The 17167-nt window shown below is 39.8% G+C and overlaps 1 protein-coding gene across 8 annotated transcripts in view; it reads right to left on the bottom strand.

Annotated features, from left to right (window-relative positions):
* Positions 1-80: 80 nt before the first annotated feature.
* LOC118388316 (CREB-regulated transcription coactivator 1-like) overlaps positions 81-17167 on the bottom strand; it is a 43068-nt gene continuing 25981 nt past the window's right edge. For 2 of the 8 annotated variants that reach the window (XM_052528185.1, XM_052528157.1), the window contains 6 exons: positions 16875-17023; positions 11242-11466; positions 10852-10950; positions 7804-7890; positions 7470-7644; positions 81-7178 (listed from right to left, as the gene is read on the bottom strand). In XM_052528185.1, coding sequence (XP_052384145.1) covers positions 6967-7178; positions 7470-7644; positions 7804-7890; positions 10852-10950; positions 11242-11466; positions 16875-17023 — 947 coding nt within the window. In that variant the 3' untranslated portion in view covers positions 81-6966. The remainder of the gene's footprint in view (positions 7179-7469; positions 7645-7803; positions 7891-10851; positions 10951-11241; positions 11467-16874; positions 17024-17167) is intronic. The other 6 variants (XR_008145503.1, XR_008145519.1, XR_008145501.1 and 3 more) reach the window with 5 other exon arrangements.

Here is a 17167-nt window from a genome sequence, read left to right as displayed (position 1 = left end):
GACTAGACAGAAACTGAAGTCATGAGAAACTGCTTTGAGTACTGATCAAAAGTTTGGGACTGAAAATCACAAAACAGGTATTCAAAATGATCTTTTAAAAACACATACAGAAATACAGATTACAAAATATAAACAACATAACAAGGACAACAAAATATAGAATAGTTCAAACGTCATGCATGTCCACACTTAGTAAACCTTTGGTGAAATGACATTTTTCATTGATATATTCTGCAAAATCGAGACTATGTACAGAGAAGAAATGCCTCCCACATTCAGTGTATCTTACAAAGGGGTCACATAAAAGGAGTTTCACATAGAAACAAATAATTACTTTACATCTCAGAATATGATTTACAGGACAATAGTTAAATATGTGATACCCACTTAAAGCTGACCAGGGAATTCCCTATAAGAGAGATTTTCTTTACATTATGAATTGGAAATACTTGCCAAAAGTGGCATTTTAGGGTACCCAACTTCAACTGCACGGTACTACAGGAGGAAATGATTTAGATTAATATTAATCCATTTCAAATTATGGGACAGAAAATATAATTATCCCGTTCATTCACCTTTAGTTGAGAGAATGCATGGGGACAGGTACTCTGGCAGTGACAGTAAGCTTAGTGAGAATCAAGATACTGCTCACCAATTCCCACAAGGCTGAATTCCTTTCATGCTCACTTCAGTCAGTGTATTGTAATAATTACTGTCAAAACAGGAGTCCACGTCACCGTTTTTGATTGCCATTTCCCATGCATATGCAGAGCAGTATGGTATATCTATTGACAAATAAATATATCTATTGACAAATAAATATACATTGAGTGCTATTCCTTTTTTTTTTTATAACATGATTGGAAAACAAGCTGCAATGGAATAAGCCCTTTCTGGTTTTGCATTACAAAATAAGGAATACACTTCCACACTGTTACGGGCTTTAAAAAAAAATATCATATTATTGAGGGTACAACAGTCAGCATTGACAGAACAGCCACTGTTCACATTCACAAGGCAGTTGGCCACAAATAAAGTGAAAAAGCAACAGGATAAGAACACATACAACATAAAAACGTGTCATAAACCTTACTTAAAATATGTCTTATGCAGTCACAGTAACTGATATCAGTTTAGACTTGATTCGGCAGTCATGATGGCACATGCCTCAATTTAGGTTAGCTAACGAGCCATAGTTCATATTGCTGAAGTCAACAACATAATGTTGAATCATTTGCAATAAACCAGCATCAACAATAGGGACCACTTAAAACATCAGTCATGCCATGCAACTGACAGTAAGCTCTCGACCGTCAAGTCAAGTTTTACTGCCAATACGGAGTACAGTTGCAGTCAAATATATTGGCACCCTTGCACTTTACAATGGAGCAGAAGGTTCTGTTCTCTTTAAAAAAAAACTGGTTGAATGTTATTTATTTTTTACTCTTGAGGCACCTGGAACTTATTGCAACCTTAACAAGAATCACTTTCCTCCAAACAAACTCATTTCAATTTTAAATCATTTAGTCCAAGCCATTTTTTTACATTTATGTAATAAATCTTAATTTCAGTTTGGATGTTTCGTTTCATGGTCCCGTGCAGCTTTAAATCAAAAACACTTGTTAACGCCAACAGTTTTCTTCAATTTCAGCTGATGAGAATAAATGGAATCGTTCAAGGGTGCCAATATATTTGACCGCAGCTCTTTAAGTGCCATTTTTAAGTAGCTCGTGAAACTGTTATGCCTCTTGCCAGATCATTAAAGTGTCAGTTCACTCCAAAATCAACAGAAGTTTCTATATTTCAAAAATGGTCTTACGTCAAAATGAGTCCATGCCCCTTATGTTCTGTAGATCCAGATATTCAGGGTATGCTTCAGTCTTAAATGAATGGAAACAATGCGTACTCTCTTATTCCATCATGGTTGCAGTCTTTGGCTCTCAGTTTACCCTTGAAGCCCTGTAATTGGGGCTGTCATTTGATGACAGGAAGTGAATCAGTGCATCAGACTAATTACAGCATACATGCTATAATCACATCAACTATTGGGCTTTTATCCACACATATCATGTTGATGTGATCCTTCTGGAGAGCGTGACAAGGATGTGAATTTACAAGTTCAGGATATGAGTTGAGTTACCTGCAAGGAAGCCGGTTAGACTTGGAGGATTTGTTGCCATTGTTTTTGATTAGGCTACAACTCTTTCTGGATCAGGAAATTTCGATTCCGACTTTGACGGAAGTTCTCACAAACTCATGAGCCCGCTTTAAAAAAAGAAGATTAATCTCAACGTTAGACAACTTTGAGGTCTGAAATCTTCAGACAGAGTCTACAGATCAATTGGCATCTGATGTGTTATGAAAACGGGATTTTCAATAGGTTCGCATTATAGGAACAACTGACAATTTGACTCGCACACAGTGAGGTGCTACAGTGAAGAACTAGACGCTAAAGCAAGTAACAGCCAATTCAACTGAATAAGAAGTAGATGGTGAAAAAAGGGACTCAATGAAAATGCTTTTGGTTCATGTCAATCAGTGAAACAGACACATTCCAAGACTAACTATGTTACACAAATACATTCTTATTTCAGCAATGAGCTAGCATTATGCAGAAATGGAGGTAACACAGTCCTCTGAAAAGTAAATTGTTTAAGTGAATCATTAGGAACAATTGACATACATCCTTTTTGACTGGGCATGTCACTGTTTTACATTGTTGAGCATGATTTAAATCATCCTGCTTAGCAAATTAAGGCCTTTTTCTCTTTCATTTTTGTCATGCAGTCAATTTGTTTCAGCTAAAGCCTATGTACAGTACAGGATGTACAATTTTTTTTGTCTTGACAAAGAAAAATGAACAAGCATTTGTTTGTAGATAATCTGAATGGCACTGCAAGTATCATACATGCGTATTGTAGTTTGGCCCAAAGTGAAGTTTTTTGTGTGTGTGTGAGATATATATATATATATATATATATATATACACACACACACACACACTATCATCTATATCCTATTCTAATGCAATGGTCAGATGTTTTATTCTGATTTGCATAGGAATCACAAATCTTATTAAAGCCAAACAGTCTGTGATTAATAAACAAGTCAACAGGCAATGAAGAATAAAATGAACATGAACCCTTAAAATCATGTCTGCAAGAACAATATTTCTTTGAGGTATGAAGTAAACCAACCGTTTCCTTTTTTTGTTATATTTACATTATATTTGGGGCAATATGCCTCTTCCCACATTGGTAAATTAAATTAACATATTTATGCTTTCTGTATACACACACACACACACACACACACACACACACACACACACACACACACAATACATTGTACAATAGAAACATGATCCCACACAGCTATCAACATTTCAAAGGTGAACTGAAAAATAAGTTTGCTAGTGTTCTTCAAACAAATAAACAGTTGACACGACACCTTGAGTATGAAAACGATCTTAGCCCATAGAGCGTCCAATTGAACCAACTTCAAATCTAGTGACTTACTTCCAACCACTATATTAGTTTTCAAAACAAAAATGTTTGAATTTGAATCGGAGGGAAAGATAGAGTCAAATAAAAAGAAAGAAGCATTTCAGCTCTACAAATTGGTGTATGGACAAAATCTCTTCGTCAATTTTAACCACTTTTGTGAAGTCCTACGTGTATTTTGGGACTAATTTCACTGGGTGCATAAAACTGAATGTTCATCTGGTTTTCTACCAGCCCTAATCTGGAGGGAATAACCAAATATAATATATAAGTAATATTGTAATTGTTTCATACAATTTTCTACCAGAATCTGGGTTAAGGAGCACAACATGATTGTGCATTTTTGTCAGTTTCCCTTTAAAGAAGCAGAAACCCTACCCATATTTGCACTCTCCATCACAAATTTGAATCCAGCGTTTGATTTTCTTTTTACAAAATCATCAAGAATTTGGCTAGAAAGTGTACCAGTAAAAAATACAGTACAGTGATTTGTCAAACTTTACACTACATAACAAATATGGTCACTGACTAGGAGTTAAAAGTCCTCTCAAGTACAAGAAAATCTTACGAGAAGTTAAGAAAATACATTGTCACATTAGTTAAGACTTAAACAGTATAACACTCAATATGTAAGGCAAAATCAGGTGATCTCACAGTGACAAGTTCAATAGGTTTCTGAGGAGTTTGTATCCTTCAGATTTTCAGGAGGCATTCAATCTGGATATCCATTTTCAACACGCAAAGGAAAAATATGGCCATCTTGTTTTGGGAATTTGCCTTTACAGTGTTTTCATTGTCACATTTGCTTCACCTTATCAGCTGCTAAATGCAAGGATCTGTTGTGCATGTTTCCCATTAATTATGACAAACTTAAAAACAACAGAGTTGGCACAAGACAAAACCCAACCATTTCTGGCCCATGTAAGTGATAAAAAGACCTGCAGACCCTATGCTATATCGTGAGAGGCCGCAGCTAATTCTATCTTGCAAGCGGTCTTAGCAACTGGCACTCGTTAGAGCTTATGAGCAAATATGGGGAGGATTTGTACTCCTTAAGTTAACAGAGTAGCTTAATAAATACAGTATGTAGGTTAAAAATGAATAAATTACATAAGTGCAGTATGTACAACATGAACACAACAGAGCAATGTTGGTATCGAACTCAAAACACAGTTTGAATATGAAACAATTTTTAAAAAGACATTAAAACTAAATGAATAAACATTTCAATAAATACATATTTCAAGATACAACATACATAAACACAAATATTAACATTCGGTTGTCAATAAAAATAAAGCTTTGAGTGTGAAGTATAAAGCTGTTATAGTGGGTAGGAAAAAAATCCATTTCAATAATAGGGTAAAAATAACTTGGATGTTGCACATAATATTGTACACAGTATTCATGAAAGATACGGTGCAGCTCACCTTCCTAGTGGCTTTTTGCTTTTCAAATCACAAAATGTATTTGTAAAAAATAAATAAATAAAAATGAAATAAAATCAGAAGGAGATCAAATCTGTTCAACTGTGACACGGTGGGATATAAGTGGTGGGATAAGTAATAAGATATGTACAGTTGAAGTGGGAAGTTTACATACACCTTAGCCAAATACATTTAAACTCAGTTTTTCACAATTCCTGACATTTAATGCTAGTAAAAATTCCCTGTTTTAGGTCAGTTAGGATGACCACTTTATTTAAGAATGTGAAATGTCAGAATAATAGTAGAGAGAATGATTGATTTCAGCTTTTATTTCTTTCATCACATTCCCAGTGGGTCAGAAGTTTACATACACTCAATTAGCACTTGGCAGCATTGCCATTAAATTGTTTAACTTGAGTCAAACGTTCAGAGTAGCCTTCCACAAGCTTTCCACAATAAGTTGGGTGAATTTTGGCCCATTCATCCTGACAGAGTTGGTGTAACTGAGTCAGGTTTGTTGCCTTCCTTGCTCGCACATGCCTTTTCAGTTCTGCCCACACATTTTCTATGGGATTGAGGTCAGGGCTTTGTGATGGCCACTCCAAAATCTTGACTTTGTTGTCATAAGTGATTTTGGAAGTATGCTTGGGGTCATTGTCCATTTGGAAGACCCATCTGCAACCAAGCTTTAACTTCCTGACTGATGTCTTGAGATGTTGCTTCCATATATCCACATAATTGTCCTCCTCATGTGCCATCTATTTTGTGAAGTGCACCAGTCACTCCTGCAGCAAAGCACCGCCACAACATGCCGCTGCCTCCCCATGTGCTTCACGGTTGGGTTTGTGTACTTCGGCTTGCAGCCTTCCCCCTTTTCCCTCCAAACATAACGATGGTCATTATGGCCAAACAGTTAAATTTTTCTTTCATCAGACCAGAGGATATTTCTCCACAAAGTACAATCTCTGTCCCCATGTGCAGTTGCAAACCGAAATCTGGCTTTTTTATGGCAGTTTGAGCAGTGGCTTCTTCCTTGCTGAGCGGCCTTTCAGGATATGTCCATATAGGACTCGTTTTACTGTGGATATAGATACTTTATACCTGTTTCCTCCAGCATCTTCACAGGGTCCTTTGCTGTTGTTCTGGGATTGATTTGCACTTTTCGCACCAAAGTACGTTCATCTCTAGGAGACAGAATGCGTCTCCTTCCTGAGCAGTATGACAGCTGCGTGGTTCCATTTTGTTTATACTTGCGTACTTTTGTTTGTACAGATGAATGTGGTACCTTCAGGCGCTTGGAAATCGCTCCCAAGGATGAACCAGACTTGTGGAGGTCTACAATTTTATTTCTGAGGTCTTGGCTGATTTCTTTTGATTTGCCCATGATGTCAAGCAAAGATGCACTGAGTTTGAAGGTAGGCCTTGAAATACATCCACAGGTACACCTCCAATTGACTCAAATGATGTCGATTAGCCTATCAGAAGCTTCTAAAGCCATGACATAATTTTCTGGAATTTTCAAAGCCGTTTAAAGCCACAGTCAAATTAGTGTATGTAAACTTCTGACCCACTGGAATTGTGATACAGTGAATTATAAGAAAAATTGTGTCATGCACAAAGTAGATGTCCTAACCGACTTGCCAAAACTATAGTTTGTTAACAAGAAATTTGTGGAATGGTTGAAAAACTAGTTTTAATGACTCCAACCCAAGTGTATGTAAACTTCCGACTTCAACTATATGTGTATGTGTGTATGTATATATATATATATATAAATAAAACGCAGCAGGCTAGCAAAGCTCTGACCAACCAACAATCTCATTGGAAATGACAGCAATGCCCTTCCCAAACCCAACAAGTCATTGCATGTCCTTCTCTACAATGGTTTTTGATGGCATATTATTTTAAAGGACTTGAGGGTGAGATCAGATAGCTGAATGGCCATGAAACTGGGGAGATGATTCACCCCCACCATGCCTCGTTTCCCTTTCTTACCAGGGTTATTTTTTGTTGTTGGCCACAGCCAGTATTCTGCATTACAACCTGTCCATCCTGAACGTGTCCTCAGTGGCAGGGTCAGCCAGAACCATGTCGGGGTCATTGAGCATGTGAAGTCCATCCAGGGTGAGAGGGTCGATCTTCAGCTCGTCCAATGGGAAGGGAGAGTCCGCATCGAAGCTGACATCTCCAACACCAGCCAGTGAGTTGGTTAACTCCTTAGAGAGGCTGGGTGGAGACTCACCTGTGACTAAAATGCAACATTTGGGAAAACATTTGACATTTGTAAATGAAAGCAGCTGCTAGATAACTACCAATATTATTTAAGATAGTCTTCACTCAAAGAATCTATAACAAGAGAAAAACGAAATACAATTCACTTAAACAAAACACTTGTTTTCCTTATACTGGCCAACCTTCATAAAACAATGGACTATAATCAAGCCAGGATGAATTAATCCCTTTATTAGGTGTGTACAGAGCCTAGACTAAGTTAAATTACATGGCAGGCTTGCTAATTGGCTCAGCTGCTGCTCAGTACCTGTGAGAATGATGTTAGGGATGTTGCCATGGCTACTGTAGCCCAACTGCTGGGAGTCATGCAGGCTGCTCCCTGTAAGACCCATCATAGCTGCTTGTGTGTAGTTGAGGGTGGAGCACTGGCTGTATAGGCTATTGGAGCTGATGGGGTTTTCAATCATATTGAACTGCTCGAGCTAGGCAAGTGAAAAAATAGACATTTAATAAGTAAAGTTAGGTAATAGAATACATAGATCAGGCACAATTTCTAATATGGATACATTTAGGGGGAAAAGAGTTGCAGTGAAAATAGAGACAGTGAAATTCATGTCCTAGTTTGATGTGGGTTAAGTCACCTGGTGGGAGAGAGCATTGGTCTGCCGAGATGCTAGCTGCGGATCGTAGAACGAATCCCCAAATATACTGCCCACCACCGGAATATGCTGAAAGAGACATTTGACCACTGATTAGAGTAAAAATAAATGGGTTATGGAAACTAATAGGCCTACAGCTAATCAGTACAGCCTTCTTCTTGGGTATCTGAGGGATATAAGGGAACAGTAGTCATGAAACATCACAAAAAAGCACAAGCATGAGGCAATCCACAAGCTAGTCAATTCAAGCACCGTTAACAAATGGCTGTTAATGAATGCACAGACACTAGCATCTGACAACACTTTATTATGCCTATTCAGACCATGTTTTAAAAATGAACCATAGAATGCATGATTCATAAGAGCCACATCCACATAAATGTTTCAGCAGTAAGATTTTATACAGCTGAACAATAACATTATACAAATCAAGAGCAATAGGCCTTGTTTAGAAAAGAGAAATATCACAATATAACTGCAGAATGAGCCATCTTGTCATTTTTAGAGGGATGAGCTAGCAAAACAGTGCTGGAGCGGTAGCTATTAGCAAACTGACTGCAAATAAATGCAAGTGACTTTTGCTAGCTAGCTAGGCTAACTTTGGGGTGAAGTTAATTCGTTTCTGCAGCTTCTCTCTGCTAGTAACACGGTTTCATGCCTTTAAAACGGACTGGTGCCAGTAATACTTACATTTGACAAAAGTTGTGACGTATCCACTTTTTAAGCATAATTACTTGCTAAAGTTTGGCAATATAACAAAACAAATTTTGGAATTCAGAAATATTTTAAAAAAACAATAAGTAGAACATACAGTATATAAAGCTACTTTCCCAAGGAAGATCACATTACTGTAGCCAGCTGTAATATATGTAAAGGTAGGATCTTTCACAGGAACAGCAGCAAACAGAACAAAAATATAAAACGCAATATGCAACAATTAACTATTTACTGAGTGACAGATCATAAGGAAATCAGTCAATTGAAATACATAAATTAGGCACTAATATAATAGATTTCACATGACTGGGCAGGGGCACAGCCATGGGTGAGCCTGGGAGAGCATAGGCCCACCCACTGGGGAGCCAGGCCCAGCCAATAAGGACTTCAAAGGGACTTCATTACAGACAAAACAGAGGATTATTTCTATCAGCTATTTGGGTGGCTGGTCTCAGATAATCCCACAGGTGAAGAAGCCAGATGTGGAGGTCCTGGGCGAGCATGGTTACACGTGGTCTGTAGTTGTGATGCCGGTTGAACGTACTGCCAAATTCTCTAAAACGACATTGGAGGCGGCTTATGGTAGAGAAATTAACATTCAATTATCTGGCAACAGCTTTGGTGGACATTCCTGCAGTCAGCATGCCAATTGCACACTCCCTCAAAATTTGAGACATCTGTGGCATTGTGTTGTGTGACAAAACTGCACATTTTGGATTGGCCCTTTGTCCCCAGCACAAGTTGCACCTGTGAAACGATCATGCTGTTTAATCAGCTTCTTGATATGCCACACCTGTCAGGTGGATGGATCATCTTGGCAAAGGAGAAATGCTCACTAACAGGGATATAAAACAAATTTGTGCACAAAAGCTTTTTGTGCATATGGAACATATCTGGCATCTTATTTCAGCTCATGAAACATGACCAACACTTTACATGTTACATGTTGCGTTTATATTTTTGTTCAGTATAGAAAGAGTTAAACCCATTTCTCACACCTGAAACAGCCTTGTTAACAGGATATTTCCCCAAAAATGAATCATGTCAACAGGAGACAACCAAAGCTGCTACAAACAGGTTGGACTATCCAAAACTAAAATGAATCATAATTAAGGTTCCAGGTAGGTGCTACATATTCACAAGACATACACTACATGGCTAAAAGTATGTGCACAGCTGTTCGTCGAACATCTCATTCCAAAAATCAATGGGCATTAATATGGAGTTGCCCGCCCCCCCCCTTGCTGCTATAACAGCCTCCACTCTTCTGGGAAGGATTTCCACTAGATGTTGGAACATTGATGCGGGGACTTGCTTCCATTCAGCCGAAAGAGCAGTAGTGAGGTCGGGCACCGATGTTGAGCGATTAGGCCAGGCTCGCAGTCGGCGTTCCAATTCATCCCAAAGGTGTTCGATGGGGTTGAAGTCAGGGTTCTGTGCAAACCAGTCAAGTTCTTCCACACCGATCTCAACAAACCATTTCTGTATGGACCTCGCTTTGAGCACGGGGGCATTGTCATGCTGAAACAGGAAAGGACCTTCCCCAAACTGTTGCCACACATTTTGAAGCACAGAATGTCACTGTTTGCTGTAGCGTTAAGATTTCCCGACACTGGAACTAAGGGGCCTAGCCTGAACAATTAAAAACAGCCACAGACCATTATTCTTCCTCCGCCAAACTTTACAGTTGGAACTATGCATTCGGGGAGGTAGCGTTCTCATGGCATCTGCGAAATGCAGATTTGTCCGTCGGACTGCCAGATGGTAAAGCGTGACAGCTGAGCAGTTGTTGCTCATAGACGTTTCCACTTCACAATAAAAGCACTTGCAGTTGACTGGGGCAGCTCTAGCAGGGTAGAATTTTGATGAACTGACTTGTTAGAAAGGTGGGATCCTATGACGGTGCCACGTTGAAAAGTCACTGAGCTCTTCAGTAAGGCCATTATACTTCCAATGTTTGTCTATGGAGATTGCATGGCTGTGTGCTCAATATTATACACTCGTCAGCAACGAATGTGGCCGAAATAGCCTGAATCCACTAATTTTAAGGGGCGTCCACATACTTTTGGCCATGTTGTGTACATTTGGTTCAAGCAAAAACACAAAAAGCTGCTATGCGACAACACTCAAAGACCTGAGCCAATATGATAAGCAGACATCGAGCAGTGGTCTGGAGGAGAGGAAATGGGGGTGGGATTGCTGACACCATGGATGGGAGCGAGAGGCTGGGATGAGTAGCAGCTGGACCAATTACAGCCAATTCCAGGCAAAAAACCCTCCCCCAACAAGGCAGCTCGGTGGTTTCGCCCTTACTTGAGGCGAGCCGCCAGGGGAGAAGCCCGGGGAGAAGCCTTGATTGGAGACTGGGGAGGTTGGAGACTGATTGGCCGGAGAGCCTGTCTGATTGCGGTACTGTTGGAGGGAAGAGTGTTAACCGGTGCAGAATTTCTAAACACTAGCAAGAGCACACAGAGAAAGTCCCAAGGACAGTCTGAGGTGGGCTCAGTCTTAAGCAACTACTAATACACCATCTATCCACAGACCAGTTCACTCCCAATGAAAAAAACACAAAAACTAAAAGCAAATCAGCCATTACTGAAGTGAACCAAACTTTGTAGAAGCTAGAATTTCACTGGGTATGAGTAAGGAAGTTATCAACAGTCAAGGTACTGACAAGCAGGAAACTCAATTCAACAGACTCACCGAGTTGACGTTGATGCTTGCGGGCGTCTGGATCTGGCTGTCCGGGGAGGACTGGGTGGCTGTTGGGGCAGTGGTGGTGGCCAGGGTGATCAGCCTGATGCCCTGGGGCAGGGCCTGCTGCTGCAGGTCATTGAGCACTTGAGCCTGGGCCTGAACTGTCAGCTGGCTAAAGAAAGCATACTGGGATAGCTGTTGCTCCAGAGTCAAGGCCTCCATCGCCACTGCCTGATAAATGATACAGAAAAACAAAAACAACTTTACCAGGCTAAAGAGGCCAAGATTTTGGTGCGGAAAAATGAAAACAAGGTATCTGACAGTGTTAGGACAGGGTTACAGTATCTAGCAAAATAGTGTAGGAGCAGTTGATAAATTAAAATGCAATTAGTTTTAGTACGCTAGCTAACTAACAGGTGAAACAATTAACTTATTTACAGTTAGTTACCTAACGCACCGCTCTTTGTTAGTAGTGTTTTCCACTAACGTCGGCTATACACACATTTTCAGCCGCATACTTTTTCCCACTTAAAAAGGTGCACTAAGCAGAAATCGCTCCCCATTTCCTGGTTGCAAAAATGCTAAGTTCACCTTATTTCAGTTTATGTGTGACAAAAAAAGCGAGTATAGGGCAGAGAATTATTGTACCATCTAAACCGTTGTGAAATATATTTTCCATAACCAAAAATATTATATTTTCAGCTGTTTGACACTGGTGTTAAAAACCGAAAGACGCAAACACAAAACTTAAAAACGGGATGCACAGAAATAGCGCACATAGAAAATATCTACCACTTCTTAGACTTGCTTTCAATAAGAATGAGAGTTTTATATTTTACACATTTCTAAGTGAATTCCATGTGAATTTGGTCAGGTCGCCCCAAAATGTACACACAATGGAGTAGTCAACTACTGCTTTCTGTGTAGCCAAGTCCATGATTAACACCTGCTTCATTCACTCCTACCTGTATTGCAGATAGCTGAGAAAATGGAAGCATGTGGAAGTCAGCAGACTCTTACAAGATTCTTTAAGAAGAATTGTGGGTCAGTTGTTAAACAAGTATTTTTTTAGAATGAATGACATACTGTAATTCACAAAGAGAGTTGCAAACACGTGCAGAAATTATTTCACTGATGTCGATCTCTCTTCTCTTAACATGTATGGACCGAGAACTATTCATTTTAGAGATACATTTTGTCAGGGGATCCTGGCTGGATACTTTTTCTATAGGGGCTACTCCGTGTGCGCTTGTGGAAAACACTGCGCTAAAAAAATCTATTAGACATTTTTGACAGTCTTCCAAAGTGTATTAGTAAAAACAAACTGGTTTAACATACAAGTGACTGCCAAAAATAAAGGAAACACCAACATAAAGTGTCTTAGGCCATTGGGGCACCACGAGCCAGAACAACTTCAATGCACCATGGCATAGATTCTACAAGTGTCTGGAACTCTATTCGAGGGATGCAACACCATTCTTCCACAAGAAATTCCATCACTTGGTGTTTTGTTGATGGTCGTGGAAAACGCAGTCTCGGGCGTCGCTCCAGAATCTTCCATAAATGTTAAATTGGGTTTAATGCTAATCAAACGATTCAGTCACCACTCGTGCCCTGTGAATGGAGGATTGATCACCCTAGCCATGGGAGCCAAATATAATAATCTTCCCAGCATTTTTACACATGACCCTAGGCATGATGGGATGTTAATTGCTTAAATAACTCAGGAACCACACCTGTGCAGAAGCACCTGCTTTCAATATACTTCCCTCAATTACTTGTGTTTCCATTATTTTGGCAGTTACCTGTACATGACCTACAGTATATCTTCATGCAGTATATAGCACCCAGATGAAGACTTAAAAATAAAGCAAATATGAATCACCTTTTGCTGAGCTTACATTTTCCTCCAATATACAGAGTGTACAAAACATTAGAGGAAACCGGCTATTTCCATGATATACACTGACTAGGTGAAAGCTATAATCCCTTATTGGATGTCACTTGTCAAATCCAATCAAAATCAGTGTAGATGAAGGGAAGGAGACAGGTTAAAGAAGGGTTTAAGTCTTGGGACAATTGAGACATGGATTGCGCATGTGTGCCATTCAGCGGGTGAATAGGCAAGAAAAATATTTGAAGTGCCTTTGAATGGGTTATGGTAGTAGTTTGTGCCAAGAACTGCAACGCTGCTGGGTTTTTCCACACAACAGTTTCCCGAGTGTATCAAGAATGGTCCACCACCCAAAGGACATCCAGCCGACTTGACAACTGTAGGAAGAATTGTAGTCAACACAAGCCAGCATCCTGTGGAAAGCATTCAACACCTTGTAGAGTCCATGCCCCGATGAATTGAGGCTGTTCTGAGGGTGGGTGGGGGTGAAACTAGGGCTGTTACCGTGACCGTACTATCGCATCACTGGCGGTCACTAGTCATGACGGCAGTCAAAATCCACATGACCGTTTAGTCACGGTAATTAGGTGTCTCCAAGCTCTGATGCTGCTGATGGTCAGTAGTAGCCTACCAAACGTGCTAACTGCCTGGTACTCAACACTATTGTCCCTCTAATCACTCTGACATCAATGCAAATGTAATCGAAAATCTAATCAAACACTTCATGAGAGCCCACGAGCTCATGTTGCGCAACATTTCTTTAGGCTATGCAATTGCATGAGAAAACAGTGATGGCCTCTACTAAAAAGAGGATCCCATCAGCTTTCTATAGGCTAGGCCTACTATATTTCTTTCTCAACTTCCCCAATATTAAGCACATTGCTTCTCTTTACAACAGGAGTATAGCCTACCAGGCTGGCATGAAAATGGACCACAGGAAAAGCGTCCAATATTTTTTTTCTCGCTGCCCGTTTCAAGACGGTGCATGATAATGGTCCATTCTAAATCAAAATAAATTTCAAACACATGCTAAATAATATATGTAAAGGCAAGATTAAATCAAGAATATTGTTATGGTGACAATATTAGCCCATCACTTGTGAATTATGCTCAGTTTAAGGTAAGAAACATGCATGTTTTTTGGGGGGGGCAAATTTTTCAAATCACACATGTAGCCTAGCCCATAAGCCTATATGTTTTGATAAGGTTTGTATCACATTAAAGTGTCCAAATAACCTCTTAAAATGAATCACATTACTCCGCTTTGGAACGGGTGTAGAGCCTAACTGGCATACACACACATCGCGTGCGTTTCAAGTTTGGGGGAGATAATTTTCACCATAAAAATGTACCTTTATAATAAAAGCACTACATGCATAATGGCATTTGTGGAATAAGTTCTGCCCAGAAATTTGCTATAGGATTGGAGGTCAGGGCTTTGTGATGGCCACTCCAATACCTTGACTTTGTTGTCCTTAAGCAATTTTGCCACAACTTTGGAAGTATGCTTGGAGTCATTGTCCATTTGGAAGACCCATTTGCGATCAAGCTTAAACTTCCTGACTGATGTCTTGAGATGTTGCTTCAATACATCCACATAATTTTCCTTCCTCATGTCACCATCTATTTTGTCAAGTGCACCTCCTGCAGCAAAGCACCCCCACAACATGATGCTGCCACCCAGTGCTTCACGGTTGGGATTGTGTTCTTCGGCTTGCAAGCCTCCCACTTTTTCCTCCAAACATAACAATGGTCATAATGGCCAAGCAGTTCCATTTTTCTTTTCAGCAGATCAGAGGACATTTCTCCAAAAAGTACAATCTTCATCCCCATGTGCAGTTGCAAACCATAGTCTGGCTTTTTTTATGGCAGTTTTGGAGCAGTGGCTTCTTCCTTGCTGAGCAGCCTTTCAGGTTATGTGCAAATAGGACTTGTTTTACTGTGGATATAGATACTTTTGTACCCGTTTCCTCCAGCATCTTCACAAGGTCCTTTGCTGTTGTTCTGGGATTGATTTGCACAAAAGCACCTTCATCTCTAGGTGACAGAAAGCATTTCCTTCCTGAGCAGTATGACGGCTGCGTGGTGCCATGATGTTTATAATTGCGTACTATTGTTTGTACATATGAACGTGGTACCTTCAGGCGTTTGGAAATTGCTCCCAAGGATAAACCAGATTTGTGGAGGTCTACAATTTATTTTCTGAGGTCTTGGTTAATTTCTTTTGATTTTCCCATGATGTCAAGCAAAGAGGCACTGAGTTTGAAGGTAGGCCTTGAAATACATCCACAGGTACACCTCCAATTGACTCAAATTATGTCAATTATCCTATCAGAAGCTTCTAAAGCCATGACATAATTTTCTGGAATTTTCCAAGCTGTTTAAAGGCACACTGAACTTAGTGCATGTGAACTTCTGACCCACTGGAATTGTGATACAGTGAATTATAAGTGAAATAATCTGTCTGTAAACAATTGTTGAAAAAATGACTTGTGTCATGCACAGAGTAGATGTCCTAACCGACTTTCCAAATCTATAGTTCATTAACAAGAAAGTTGTGGAGTGGTTGAAAAACGAGTTTTAATGACTCCAACTTAAAGTGTATGTAAACGTCCGACTTCCAACTGTAGTAATTTCTTTGTTAACCGCTCAACACAGAATAGCCTCATGTTTGCACTCCCTCAAATCGTTTAGAGATAATAATATTTTGTATTTAATTCAGCTATGTTTAATTGTATTCTTCATACTTTAAAATAATGCCACGGAATTCTAAGCAAATCTTGTCTGCTAATTAAACTAGTGTAGCCCACAGCCATATGGCATAGCCAGATCAGGATCTAACATAAGGACAACTCAGAATATTCGATTCTGTTCTTCTGAAAAAGACTATATTTTCTTCATATCATGCTTCTTTAGACCCGTCTAAAAAAAATAAAACAATTATTGTGAAGTTGTAGGCTATATTACATGGATTTAATAGACTTTTTAAAAATGTACATGTTCCAAGGTCTACACCAGTGGCTAGTAGGCTATGCGTGGAAGCCAGGAGATGCTACATTTGTTTATGTTAATTAAGGGTCAATTATCGTGAGACCGGCAGTTATTTGATTGACAATCACCGGATGACAGAATTTCATGACCGCCACAGCCCTAGGTTCCAAGACATATCCGGAAGGTGTCCTTAATGTTTTGTACACTCAGTATTACAAGAGTGGCTGAATATCTTGTGAGGATCTAGGTTTTGCCCAGTATGTTGTATAAAGATTTTCTTAGGTCATGGTCAGAACAGGTAACAGTCGAGACTGGATTATTGTTTTCCATTTGAAAGTAGCTCACACTCTGAGAATTGTGATCGAATGCCTACTTTGAGCAATTGAAAGCACTAAATTACTTGAGGGATATTTGCTAGCCGAGTCATTCCAGGAAACAAGGCCAAACTACATCTGCCAGGAAGAGCTTGCTCACCTCCAAATTGGGATTTAGCCATGTAAGAGAAAAATACTTCCACCAGTGCTCCTTTTGAAGTTAAGGTTGAGTTCAAATTTAATTTCTGTCTACATAGTTGTTTAGCCAACTCCATTATAAAATGTGCCCTATATAAAAAAGCCAACCCCACGGACAATCGGTAGAGCAAAGTTAAAATATAATTGTATTCAACAAGGGACGTTTAGGTTTTTGTCCATGTAATAATGCTTAGCCCTGCTGTCCAGGGATTGGAGAGCATGGTAACGTTGGGTCTACTCACCTGGATGTTGAGAGGGGGCGACAGCGTGGGGGAGAGCTGCTGCGGTGACTGCTGTGGCTGGGGGTCTGCATTGAGGGTTAGGGGGATCAGGGTGGGCTGCCTACGCTGGGCCGCCACAGTCATGGTAGGCTGAGAGGTGGTAGTGATCCCTGCCAAGACACAACAGGACAGGCACAAGTGACTTCTCTGAAGTACAGCAAAACTCATTTTGGGCATTGCAGTGCAACATAACATTTCTGCAATGTACATTTCTGCAATGCTACGCAACATTTTTCACAACTACATTGAACAGA

Source organism: Oncorhynchus keta, chromosome 1 (genome assembly GCF_023373465.1).
Source record: "Oncorhynchus keta strain PuntledgeMale-10-30-2019 chromosome 1, Oket_V2, whole genome shotgun sequence".
NCBI lineage: Eukaryota > Metazoa > Chordata > Actinopteri > Salmoniformes > Salmonidae > Oncorhynchus > Oncorhynchus keta.
The sequence above is the reverse complement of the archived record's forward strand: the minus strand, read 5'-3'. Positions and strand labels throughout refer to the sequence as shown.